Source organism: Oncorhynchus mykiss, chromosome 10 (assembly GCF_013265735.2).
Source record: "Oncorhynchus mykiss isolate Arlee chromosome 10, USDA_OmykA_1.1, whole genome shotgun sequence".
Taxonomy (NCBI): Eukaryota; Metazoa; Chordata; class Actinopteri; order Salmoniformes; family Salmonidae; genus Oncorhynchus; species Oncorhynchus mykiss.
The window spans coordinates 9,676,346-9,690,528 of NC_048574.1; the positions used below are offsets into that span (position 1 = coordinate 9,676,346).

Below are 14,183 nucleotides of genomic sequence, written 5' to 3' on the forward strand. Positions count from 1 at the left end.
GTGATCTGAGTGGAGGACAGTCACATGACAAGGCCGAGTGGACAGTGCTAAAGCATTATGCATTTTAGTCATTTAGCATACGCTCTTATCCACGATATACAGCACAGATGTTTCACCTAGTCGGCAAGGGAATTCAAACCAGCGACCTTTCAGTTACTAGCCCAACGCTCCAACCCGCTAAACTACCTGCCTTCCTATTCCCTGTACTGTGGCGAGTGGGATGGGGGCCACTCATTTATGGTGGATGAGGACAAATACCTGACATACATGCTTGAGATCAAAGGGAATATGATATATAAATGTGCTTAAAATAAGTACAAGTAAAATGGTAAAGACTAGATCACATGCAGTTGAAAAGCCCTTCCCCATACTCTTTTCAAAAAAGCTCAGACTCTTTGTTTCCTTTCCTTGTAAAATAATTTCCAATAAACTTTATTTATACACAAACGGAGTTTGAAATCACCATCTTTTTAACACATACAATAAAAAACATCTCTAAAAGACAGCAATGGCCTTCCCCGGGTCTGTCAGCTACCAGCTTTACACATAACTTGTTTTCAACAAAATGATCGCTGTATAATACAATATTACAATGTGCCCTCAGTGGTTGCTTCCCATTTTCAGGTTTTTGTTTAACTTGTCAAACACAGTGCATTCATTATCAATGTCTATACATCTCTATATTCAGAGGACGAGTCCTAGAGATAAGAAATATTAAGAAAACAGCAGAAAATAAATAACAAAAGGACTAATATCAACTGCTACACAATTCATTTCATTTTCATAGTATTTTTTTTTTTGTTTACAGAAAAAAAGTTGTTCTTAAGGCTTATGCTGAATCATGTGGATTGTTTACCAGGAAATATAAGGACCGCAGGAATAAAACTGCAATGACATACTGCCCTTCTGCATCAAACTTAACAAAACACAGATATTCAATTCATCACCATCATTCAAGAAAGTCTATTCTTACTACTGTACCGAAAAAGACAATCAAGAGGATTGTAAAAGTCATGTAAAAGAAAGCAAGTGACCAGAAGGTTGTTGGTCTTCTAACATTCCATCCTAGTCTGTTTGAGGGCGCATTAAGAAGCCATTCAACACACACTACGGGAATAGCTGGCATCTCCAGCATTCAGATTATTCACAAGAATGTTTCAGCAACTGGTTCTGGAATGTACTCTGATGGAAAGACCGCATCCATGGCTACTTGCATGAATTGTTCTTATTGGTAGTAGGCAATTCATGACTGTTGTCAATGAGATTATATATATACACCCAAGCTCATCCCATGAGAGAGAAGTCGTGTTCCTGAGAGCCCTGCTGATGAAAGCGGAGCAGGGCTGGGGTGGAGTGTTGAATGCTGGGGCTAGAGGGGAAAAACAGTCTCCAATTAACAAGATTTTAATTTTCTTCAATTAGGCTCAAATCTAGTTCTGTACAATCCCTCTCAAAGACACTCGGCTGACACTCTTCTCGATCAGGGTCCTCCTCTTCCTCCCCCTCTTCACCCTCCTCATCACTCTCGCTTAGAGGTCCAATGCTCGTCCTTCCCAGCCCCTCTGCTGGTGAACATGACCCTCTGAAATCCCCCCAGAAAGGCTCAAGGCCCATGCAAACGTCCCCCCCAGAAGCCAGCCTCCCACGCTCCATACAACTCAAGGGGTCGGTACTGCGAGTCTGGAAAGACACAAATAGGAGATCAAACAAGGCCTTGTTTACACATTTTATCATGCCTCTAGAAATACAAGAGCAGTTTACATTCAGGACTCTATTTACAATAAAGAAATAGGTATATCAAATGAAACCAAGTTGATATAACTGGCTAGGAAGTGGAAAAAATATACCATCATACATAATATCTGTAATTCTTTTAACATGGGTGCCAAAGATAGTTTTTCAGTTAAAATGTGACAAACTGTAGAAACAAGGGTAATATGATACCACATATCCCTGAAAATTAACTGTGATAGTATCGCCAAATTGAATATATTGGGCTGAACTGACAAATACTGTAGAGGTCTAAGCCTAGTCTCGTGTGCCCGACTCACTCTTCAAATGACTGTGGCTTTTGAAAGAGACTATTCCAAACTTAGCTAGAACACAACTGTTTTACATATACCACATGTACATGTTTAGCAGGAAATTAACAACTTCTTAGTGTAGTATTCTTAGTATTTTTTTTATGTCAGGGGGTGACTGGAAGCACTATCAAGGGAAGCCAGACTTTCTCAAAGACATTCAGCAGCTGCATGCAAAGTATATGCAAATAAATTCCAGAATGAGTCTTGGTGTACAGTACAACAGTGAGCTGCCATTGCCTACAGTCAGGGCCATTGAAACCCTGCCAATCACCCAAACTCAAGGGCTGAGCCTAAGGCATGGGGGGTAGAAGACGAGACAACTGTGGCCTGGGACAATGGGTAACAAGAACAATTATAGGCAGGTGTGGTCTGGGTGACAGTTTTGCCTCATGTATGCCTACTGATATTATAAAATGAATGGTCCATCTCACTGATGAATTGGAACGTTTCTTTGTTACAGTACGGTTAAACTGTGTAGTTTGACAAGCTTAACAAGGATGCATTTTAAGCCTTAACCTTCCTCTGGCTAGAAGATGGCCAATCTACATACGGCAACCATTTCTATTCATTTGCTGACCCGCGGTTATCTTTTGTTTACCTGAGTCATCTTGGTGAAATCCAGTACTGGCCGGGCAAATGGTCTGTCTGGGTCACGCCGTCGCTTCAGGCCCGGTTTGAGAAGAAGCAGGTCGCAGGGCTGGGAGTGGCAGCGTGGGAGCTGAGGGGGGATGGCTCGGCGAAGAGAGGACGGGGTGCTGCAGGCAGAGGAGGGCGAAGCAGGCACAACTGGAGGGGGTGCTGCACATTGGGGTGGAACTGGAGGCGGGGGCAGGAACTGAGCAGCAGCTTCTCTGATAAGGACAGGGGACAGTGAGAAGCGTCGCTGCGGAGGAGGGGGAGGGTGGAGCGGGGAGGGAGAGGATGAGCAGGACGACGGAGAGGGGAAGAAACAGCAGCAGGCGCCTCCTCCAGCAGTGTCACTTGGGTCCCATGGGAAATTCCAGGGCAGTGGGGAGTCAGGGGAGAGAGCAAGGCTAAAGAATGTGGGGCTTGAAGAGGAGTGTAGAGAGGAGTTTAGAGACGAGCTAGGAGCACGAAGCGGACAAGGCCCCCCCGCTCCCCCTCCACTGTGGCATTGGCGATTCACAGGTGTCCAGACCCTCGACGCGCTGGGCCGCCAGGTGTAACGGCAGCGTGAAAGGTCCTCTGGCACGGACAGTGAGCGACAGTGGCGTTTGGGGGGTGGCGGGGGGGGAGGGGGTGCACCGGGAAAAGACAGGTCCGTTACTGAGGTGCTTGGGACCAGGGGCCGGTGCAGGGCTTCCCCCTCTGGGAGGTGGGTTTCGGGGGAAACCAAAGGGACAGGGCCAGGGGGGAAACTGGAGCTCAGCACACCCTGCAGGCCAGGCTTGGAGGGAGGGCTGAACTGCCAATAACTGCTCTCTGTGAGGAGAAAGAAAGATGATACCATTAATACAAACTACTGTCAATATTAATTTAATTAAATTGTGAGAAAATGGACAGAAGGCAATTCATTCCTGATGCAATGTAGTTGCAGTTTGCTCTTGACAACAACCAACAGAGAGAAAAATGCAAAGCGGTATCATGATTCAACTTTTACAGGGCGCTGTTATGCATTAAACACAGTGGACTTAGCCCTTTAAAAGGGACATTTCACCGCTGGTCTTTCACTGTATATGTCCAATAATATGTTAAAAATCAAGAATTTCCAGGCCTCCCGAGTGGCGCAGTGGTCTGAGGCACTGCATCGCAGTGTTGCGGAGTCACTACAGACTGGGGTATCTGTATTCCAGTCATGTGAAATCCATATACTAGGGCATAATGAATTTATTTCAATTGACTGATTTCCTTATATGAACTGTAACTCAGCAAAATCTTTGAAATTGTTGCATGTTGCGTTTATATTTTTGTTCAATGAACAGTTGTTTATCTAAACCAAAATCTAGCTAGGTTTCATAATTCGCTGGCTAAACTTTTCAAAGCAAACTAATGTAATTAGCCAGCTGCTATCTGGCGATGTGATTTGAAACTTTGCAAGCTAACGTTAGCTACATTAGGTTACGTTAGCTACAGCCTATCGGACCGTATCTAACCATTTGCTAGCTAACGAGCTACTGCTGAGGCTAAAGGCACTGGCTTATGTGTTCCATTTACAGAGTCCGATCCCATCAACACCTGCAGCGGCATCGATATCAAGCTCAGCACCAGGACCTAGTGGAAGTCACCTTTGCTAAATTTGTTCCATGACTCCATGATGAGCAAATAAACACATTGGACCCAGTGGGTGAAAGCTTTCAGCCAGGAACAAGCTCAAGCTCAACATCTGACTCAGAAGAGGAGAAGAGTGCGCAGGGCTGGCAAGAGCCAAAGTGTACAGTCTATGAGTCCAAGGTCAAGGAGCTCATGAAGTTCTGCCAGACCAACTGCCATTGCCCAACACAAGGTTCACCAGTTAATGAACATTCAGGACTCTGCCTGGAACGTTCAGCAAACACAACATCCATATTGAGTAAGACTGATGTTGTAGTATAATACAGAATGAAAAGTATGCTCACAACTGCATTGTGGTCTAGATATTGCTAGCTCTTGTACATATGTATATAATTGAGTGAAAACATGTTTTTGTTTTTTTAGAATCTTATTTACAAGTGTGACTGACAAGTGACTAAACAATTCCAGCTGCATCAGAAACCAAGCAAGTGTTGACTTCAACTTCATGATGAATTTATTGTGATATTCATGTAATGTATTTGGAAGTAACTACAATAATCTTTAATGCGAAAACAAATTATGTAGGTAGTTGGTGTATCATTTACACTTTAATTTGTGGGCAAGGAAACACGTTTCAATAACACAGATTAGTCAATGTAGCAAAATAAGTAGACTTGGATTGTATTCAAAACAAAGTTTATTTTGTTCTGGAGACCGAGGTGAGTTTACACAGCAGTATGCAGGGACAGTTGTATGACATACACTGAGTGTAAAAAAACTTTTAAAGAACACCTTCCTAATACTGAGTTTTGTACACTCAGTGTATATACACCGTAGAATAAAAATACAATAAATACTAGTTTTAAAAAGGGAATATTTGCATATGGTGTGTTTGGTGGGTGCAATGAGGTGTTTGGAGTCGCTTTGAAACAAGGGGAGATTGTTGTTATGGACTTAACACATCTCGTCTAAAGACATTAATTTATTTGTATCCAACATACTGTCCATCGTGTGAGGGATTAATTGCTTTAATGGCCCCAACAACACACGCAGGCAAAGATATTCAGTGTTCTGTGCCTAGCTTCTCTCCACATAGAACTCCAAAAATAATCTGTAGGCCACCAAACTCTATTGTCTGTAAGATTATGACAAACAAAAATGCCTTACATGGGCAATCGTTGTGTTCTGTCTGTATTCCTACTGTAGCAACACGATGCAGAACATAACAGAATCTCACAACCACACAGCTAGCTAGCTACAACACACAGGTATAGTTACTCAAAAACGAATACGAATCATTCCTTTTACTCTCCATCCAAATGAATTCCTTTACTCTTCGTCATCATCAAAACATTTCTCCAACTTTGATCCTAAAAAGATACAAAGAGGTTAGCTAGCTATAACAGACTACAGTACATTTTAGGTATAGCAAACACAGCTGACAAGCTCAACTTGCCTCGCTTGGCTTGTAGCGGTACTAGTAAGCCCCGTTATGGCCGAATCGATCACAAACTGAACAACACTGCTTCATTTGAAAAAAATAGCTTATATTGCTAGCTAGCTACCGACTACAAAACAACTTACTCGTTTGTCATTTGCCCTTCTGGTCCAGCTGGTCTAGGCTGCCGCCACCAGATGTTCTTGGAGGTTCTGAAGAACATCTCCAGCACAGCTCTATCCATATGTGACACGAAACTTCGATGGTCTTGTCACAGACACATTGGGTCTGCAGTGACCCTCTCCAGTAAGAACTGTCCGCGATCTAATTCGTTGCAGCACAGACATTCGTCTTGTGTCAGAAATTCTGTTTGTTCACTTGTTTACAAGGATATGCTTCTTAGTAAAAACCTATTTGAAACAAGCCATTACACTTCGTTATTATCATGCCATTACATTATTATTATTATTATTATTATTCAGGTTATTACTTATAAATATTAATCAACAAATTAAGAAATGCCAGGTTGGTTGCATTTTCGTATTGACAACATTTAACTGAGTCAAAATAAAGAGATATGTTCTTGTCTGTTGGCTTTTCTGTATGTACATATTTTTTTTTTATACAGAACCTATTTCGATGCACAAAACCATTCAAACGAAGTATGATGGGTTTTTTACTTTTCCCTAAATATTTGTCACAAACACAGCTGCTGCGGTCATTCGATGGCATTGGCATATGTCCGTCAAAGAGAGAACGCCGTGTTGAGAGAAGTAATGTAGCCTAAGCTACTGAAAACACGCCTTTTACAAGATTACGTAATGACAGGAGCGTTTCATTCTTATTAAAGAGATGGAGTCCAGACAGTTTCCTGAAGTAGCCTTTCTGAATGGACATACCAGCCCTTTTTTTAGGTACACCACCCCGTTGAAGAAAATGGTTCGGTCCTACAGACAGTGTGGCTTGTTATATAAAGCAGGCAGACAGGCTTTGAGGAATTCAGTTAATATTCGATTGAACTTAGAATGGGCAAAACTAGAGACCTAAGCAACATTGAGCGTGTTATGATCGTCGGTGCCAGGCGCGCCGGATCTAGTATCTCAGAAAACGGACGGCCTCCTGGGCTTTTCACACAGGACAGTGTCTAGGGTTTACCGAGAACGGAGTGACAAACACACATCCAGTCAGCGGAAGTCCTGTGGGGGAAAACAGCTTGTTGATGAGGTGGTAGGAGAACGGGAAAGCTAACAGACAAACAGACCAATAACACTGCAGTGAAAACAGTGGTGTGCAGAACGGCATCTCGGAACGCACAACTCGCTGGTCCTTGTCACGAACGGGCTATTGCAGCAGACGACCACACCGGGTTCCACTCCTATCAGCTAAAAACAAGAAGAAGCGGCTCTAGTGGGCACGCGATCACTGTACAATTGAGGAGTGAAAAAACATTGCCTGGAACATAACAGCGAGTTCAGTTTACTTGAGTGGCCTGCGCAGTCCATCCACCCAACCACCTCCTCCCCATATGTTTTTATTTTTCTGCTCTTTTGCACACCAGTATTTCTACTTGCACATCCTCATCTGCACATCTATCACTCCAGTGTAAATGGCTAAATTGTAATTACTTCACCACTATTGGCCTATTTATTGCAGGTCACATTTGCAAATGAGAACTTGTTCTCAACTAGCCTACCTGGTTAAATAAAGGTGTTCTCAACTAGCCTACCTGGTTAAATAAAGGTTCAATAAAATTGCCTTACCTCCTTACTTCATGTGCACACAATGTACACAGATTTTTCTATTGTGTTATTGACTGTACGTTTGTTTATCCCATGTGTAACTCTGTGTTGTTGTTTTTTGTCGCACTGCTTTGCTTTGTCTTGGCCAAGTCACAGTTGTAAATGAGAACTTGTTCTCAACTAGCCTACCTGGTTAAATAAAGGTGTTCTCAACTAGCCTACCTGGTTAAATAAAGGTGAAATATATATATGTATATATATATATTTTTTTTTTGAAGTCCCCAGACCTCAACCCAATAGAGTATCTTTGAGATGAGATGGAACGGGCTGTTCCCAGCATGAATGTAGCATCGTCCAATCTGCAGCCATCGTGTCAGCATGTACCAACATTCCTGTGGAACATTTGACACCTTGTAGAATGCCCCGAATAATTCAAGCTGTTCTTCAGGCAAAGGGGGGGTTCGACCAGGTACTTGATGGTGTTCCTAATAAACTGTCCGGTGAGTATATAGGATAGAGAGAATCAGCGAACTCACACACATACATACACCTCCGTAAATGCACCAATCAAAGTCACCAGCGTATGTCAGACCCAAAAATAAGGTATTAAAACACCTTCCTTTCCTGAAAGTAGGCTCTAAGATAATGAATTGACAAGGAAAGTACTGTATGAAGGGGACAGCTATGCTATGCTTTGAAGATGACATTGACAATCATACCAAATACAAGTATGTAGTGTATATAGTGATAGCTGACAAGTAGAGGCTTTGAGGAATCATCTCTGCCAACTGTAGTTTCTGTTTTTAGAAGATTTCCTTTGCATGATCCGCCTAAAGTACATGCATGCAATAGATCGCATAATGTGGTTTCCTGTTTGGGGTGTATATAAAACAAGGGGTCGTGGAGAAGGAAACCCTTCACCCTTGTTGTTCAGTCTATTTAACTTTATTAGCAGTAGCCTACTTTTTGAGAGGTGGAAAATGAACGCACCTCTTGCCCCCGTGCCTAGTGGGGCTGCCTCTCTCTCTCATAATGGCTTGAATAATGGGCGAGTCCGAGGAGTTTTCTAGGCAGAGACCATGGCGTGTTTTTTTTAAAGATGAGACAATGTCAGCTAGCATTCAGACCGCATGACTGTGCACTCTCAGTAGCCTTTTGGAGCTACGCTACTCCCCAGGATAGGCATTGAGAAGGACAGCTAAAGGGTTGTTTGATGAATGAACATCCCCTGATCAATCCATTCCTGCGTCTCATATTTTACATTACAAAATTACTGTGTTATTATTATGATATTACAGTGGTTATGATCAGCATATTTCAATGATGAATAGGCATACACCTTGCAAATCACCTCGTCATCCATATACCACTCTATTGAAGGACAAGGACATCTGTAAATTATCAAAAACGTTGTGACATGTAATTTGGCTACTGGTCTATTGTGTCACAACATTTTGGTGCAAAATAATTTCCTAGGATAACTACATGAGCTAAAATGCTGAACATGTGCGCAATGTTTGCAGTGCCAGTACACTCAGTTGTATTGATTTCTATGCCACCAGTTTAGCGAGTGGTTCCCCCAGTGCTGTCACAGAGCAATTGACAGAAACCAACTGTTTTTCAAAACGTCTCTGCAAATTAACATAAAAAGTAGTCTTATTTTTTTTTAAACAAGGTGAAATTAGATTACTATTGGTTGTGAATAGGCTACTGGGTGGTTGTCGAGTTGTTTTCTAACAGTTGTTTGCCCTATTAAAATGTTTCATTTACTCCTTTCAACAACCAATTCCCTTCTGTAATTTGGAATTCACCCCCATTACCCTGTGCTCGTGTCAACACCGCACAGCACAAAGCCAAAGTTACAAAGCGTAATGCTGAATCACAGGCTAAGTGGCTATACTTGTACATACTCACCAGGCATCAATCCATCTGCAGGCCAGCAAATTCCTAGGTTGGGGTCCAGCAGAGACTGGAAGACATACATGTTCATTTAGAGGAGCCACAGCACAGAAAATACCAATCAGAAACAAACTGACAGCAGGGGAAATAAACGGTCCTAAACACGAGGACTATATTACAGTCAAGACAAAGGCACGCAAGCAGTCATAGGCTAACACAGAAGAGAAGAAACATTACCACGTTGAGGGCCGTTTTGTGAGTGTTGCCGTCCAGAATATGTTCCCGCAGACGCTCGGCGATCAGTGTGACCATGGCATGGTTGCGAGGAGTAGGGGAGGTGGGTGAGGTGGAGGGTTAGGGGGAGGGGTGGCCCTCTGTCTGTTCGTCCGTCTGATTGTGAGTATCCAAGCTATTCTGGCACCTCCAGTACTCCTCTGGGCCAGGTTGCCCTGCCCTGTCTCACTGGGGCATGTTCATCACTGTAGTCAGCTCACCTGAAGGGAGAAGTCAGACACACAACAGGAGCCCTGTTACCACTTTTGTCTTCTCAACAGGAAAAGGCAATACAAGGGTCACCACCTCCACTGAACAACCCTTTAGGAAACATGCACATTAACATGTGTTCAGACACACACTATATGTGAGTGCAGAAAGAATGGTGACAGGTGCCTGGGGAAAGCATGAAACCTCAAGGTGCCTGCTGTTCAGGGCTGACCTGCCTGTTGAAGCCACTCGGGGTTTCTTGAACAGTCCACGCTATCTGTAATCCCTGGGACGTCCCTATCCCATTTGAAATTAAAATGGTTAAGGTTATGGACGTCCCCTAGATTCCAGATAGCATTTATCACTACGCACATGTCCAACAACCAGAACATTTAACCAAAAACGAATATATCAACCAGTAACCTTAAAAGGATACTTTGGGATTTTGGCAATGAGGAAATGTATCTATTTCCCCATAGTCAGATAAACTTGTGGCTGCCATTTTTTTATTTCTCTGCGTGCAGTTTGAAGAAAGTTAACTACAGCTAGCGCCATAACTGGAAATATATGGCAATAGAGAGCAATAGTAATGGCGTCTTTTTGTAGGCACTAAATCCGCCATGGTTTGTTGAACAAAGTCTATGGAGACTTTTTGTTGTTGTTTTTTGTTGTTGTTGTTGTTGTTGATAAACACTGAAAATAAGGTCTGTGGTAAACAGGCTTAGGAGATCTTGTACGTTTTGTTCTACGATATAATCTTCATCAGCTAACGTGCCTTTCTGTGAATTTTGTAAGCGTGTATGTAATAAAGCATAACATAAAGCTCATAAAGGCTTCATAATTCACGAAGGTTATGTTAACTGACTAATATCTCATAGAACAAAACAGTACAAGATCGCATAAACCGGTGGTAAACGACAACAATAATGTCTGAGGTTATTACAAAACCCTATTCTTTCCCCATAGGAATGGCTGAACAAACCCGAGATAAATCATTCCTTATTTAGGACTACAAGCTGACGAGCTCAATGAACTGGAAGCCTATGGTATCTGTTAGCATGCTAGTAAATACCCATAGACTTCCAGTCATTGCACTAGTAGATACCCATAGACTTCCAGTCATTGCACTAGTAGATACCCATAGACTTCCAGTCATTGCACTAGTAGATACCCATAGACTTCCAGTCATTGCGCTAGTAGATACCCATAGACTTCCAGACATTGCGCTAGTAGATACCCATAGACTTCCAGTCATTGCACTAGTAGATACCCATAGACTTCCAGTCATTGCACTAGTAGATACCCATAGACTTCCAGACATTGCGCTAGTAGATACCCATAGACTTCCAGTCATTGCACTAGTAGATACCCATAGACTTCCAGTCATTGCACTAGTAGATACCCATAGACTTCCAGACATTGCGCTAGTAGATACCCATAGACTTCTAGTCATTGCACTAGTAGATACCCATAGACTTCCAGACATTGCGCTAGTAGATACCCATAGACTTCCAGTCATTGCACTAGTAGATACCCATAGACTTCCAGTCATTGCACTAGTAGATACCCATAGACTTCCAGACATTGCGCTAGTAGATACCCATAGACTTCCAGTCATTGCACTAGTAGATACCCATAGACTTCCAGACATTGCGCTTACGCTAGTTATCATTGGCTCGCAAAACTTACTCTTACTTCATACTGGACACCAACATAAAAATGGTATCCACCTGACTCTGGAGAAGAAGATAAACAAAGAGCCTCATTACCAAAGTCCGTAAGTATCCCTTTAATGATGGATATGTATATTTGAAAGGGGGTCATACTGAGGTCCAATCTCGCTAATTATTTTTCTATTTATTATGGATCCCCATTAGCTGCTACCAATGCAGTAGCTACTCGTCCTGCGGTCCAGCGAAATGAAGGTAATTAACTTATATACACAATGAAAAACATTACATTTCACAACACATTTAAGTGTGTACCCTAAGGCCACTGATTTACAACCACATATCGACAACACAAAAGCCATATATATTATGTACGTGTGTGTATGGTGCGTATGTTATCAAGCTTGTCATAATCTATCAATTGGCACGCTCTTCTGCATGATCAAATGGCCAATGTAGCAGATTGAGATATAGCCAGTTTGAGAGAGGGGGGGGACCAGAATGACGGCTACATAGGTGTAGCTGGTAGATAACACATTAACTGGCCCATTACAAACATATCCAGTGTGCAATAGTAGCTATTCATTCACAATTATTATATCGTAGTTTTGAAGGTCGATCTAAACCCGTTCACGTGATATTAAGCATTCTCATCGCTACATCAATAAAAAAAAACTAACGTTAGCTATTCCGCTAACATTGGTAGCTAGTTGTTGATTTAACGTTAGATCCACAACCAGCCCGCACTGTGACAATCTGATGCTATGGTAGCTAACTAGCCGGTCAGTTAACGCAAGCGCAAATCGTAATTTCTATGGCTAGCAAGCTAACGTTAGCTCAGCGTACGTCCATTTAACTGATTATGCCGATTTGCAGCCAAACACAAACATTAAAATCAACAAAGCTTTTGGCCTTAAATTAGTCAATAACAATGACTCCCTCCCCACCATCTGATTCAATCCCTAGCTATCGAGGCTATTGCATGCATGTATTGCTACACCCTAGGACCTCTGCTGAGTCTAGGACGCGTGCTAGCAAAACACGGCCATGCAGAATATAATGCAGTGAGCTATTTTTCTGATTAAACGGAGCTGGTATCAACAACTTTTTGTAACAGCTACTTGATTTAATGTCGTTCTTACCTTGACCAAGAAGCCCACCGGACCTTAGGCCTTGCACACACGGGTTAAATACTGCTCATGAAGGATAAACCTAATTTGTAGCCTGTGCAGTTCCCGACTAGTCAGCCGCGCTAGTGTTCGGCTATGGGTCTCCGATGTATTGACCCATTAAAAAGCATAACATGTAACAGACCATTCGTCGATTCCAATATCTGGAACATAAAATGTAATATGATCAGCGTGCCAAATATCTAAAGATATTATCTCTCTTTGAAAAATACATCGCCTACAAGCAATTCATCCAGTCGTCCATTTAAAAAAAAAAAACATTCACACGCCCGTAAGCGATTGGAATTCATAAATAACATTTACAGTTGGGGGTGGGGTGGGGGCAAGCAGTGAGTATTCAATAGTGCATACAAAATATGTCAACATTAAAATAGCTCGGAATTTATGCTTTAAATAAAAAGCAAGCGCAAAATAAATGTCATTCATGCTAGGAAATTGCAAAAATTGGACTGAACCGACAAAAATGTTTGGGACTTGTAGTTCGCTAAATCAGGATCAGTTGTTTACGTGACACATTGATAAGACCTGACAGATAATGCCAGGGCCCAACATTGGAATAGATCACTTTTGATAATAGGCTTTCTGAGACGCATTGATCATCCCACAATACATTTGCGTCAAATTGGCGGGTATTGGTGTGGCAAGTAAAACAAAATTAAAGATTCACCCTAAGCGTATAGTGTCATCTTGTGGCTGCTTGGCGTAATGCAGTTAGTATGTTGAAGCCTTTTATTTTATTTCACCTTTATTTAACCAGGTAGGCTAGTTGAGAACAAGTTCTCATTTACAATTGAAACCCGGCCAAGATAAAGCAAAGCAGTTCGACACATACGACAGAGTTACACATGGAGTAAAACAAACATACAGTCAATAATACAGTATAAACAAGTCTATATACGATGTGAGCAAATGGTGAGATAAGGGAGGTAAAGGCAATAAAGACCATGGTGGCGAAGTAAATAGAATATAGCAAGTAAAACACTGGAATGGTAGAGTTGCAGTGGAAGAATGTGCAAAGTAGAAATAATGGGGTGCAAAGGAGCAAAATAAATCAATTAAATACAGTAGGGAAAGAGGTAGTTGTTTGGGCTAAATTATAGGTGGGCTATGTACAGGTGCAGTAATCTGTGAGCTGCTCTGACAGTTGGTGCTTTAAGCTAGTGAGGGAGATAAGTGTTTCCAGTTTCAGAGATTTTTGTAGTTCGTTCCAGTCATTGGCAGCAGAGAACTGAAAGGAGAGACGGCCAAAGAAAGAATTGGTTTTGGGGGTGACGAGAGATATACCTGCTGGAGCGTGTGCTACAGGTGGGAGATGCTATGGTGACCAGCGAGCTGAGATAAGGGGGAACTTTACCTAGCAGGGTCTTGTAGATGACATGGAGCCAGTGGGTTTGGCGACTAGTATGAAGCGAGGGCCAGCCAACGAGAGCGTACAGGTCGCGATGGTG

At 42.3% G+C, this 14,183-nt stretch overlaps 1 protein-coding gene across 1 annotated transcript; it reads right to left on the reverse strand.

The window, feature by feature from the left end:
• Window positions 1-398: 398 nt before the first annotated feature.
• On the reverse strand, window positions 399-13,142 carry fam53c (family with sequence similarity 53 member C). The gene is made up of 5 exons (XM_021617543.2): window positions 12,688-13,142; window positions 9,630-9,886; window positions 9,408-9,462; window positions 2,683-3,527; window positions 399-1,680 (listed from the first exon to the last, which is right to left on the reverse strand). Exons 2-5 carry the CDS (start codon window positions 9,702-9,704, stop codon window positions 1,405-1,407), a joined length of 1,251 nt encoding a protein of 416 aa, XP_021473218.2. The 5' UTR covers window positions 9,705-9,886; window positions 12,688-13,142; the 3' UTR covers window positions 399-1,404.
• Between the last annotated feature and the right edge of the window lie 1,041 nt (window positions 13,143-14,183).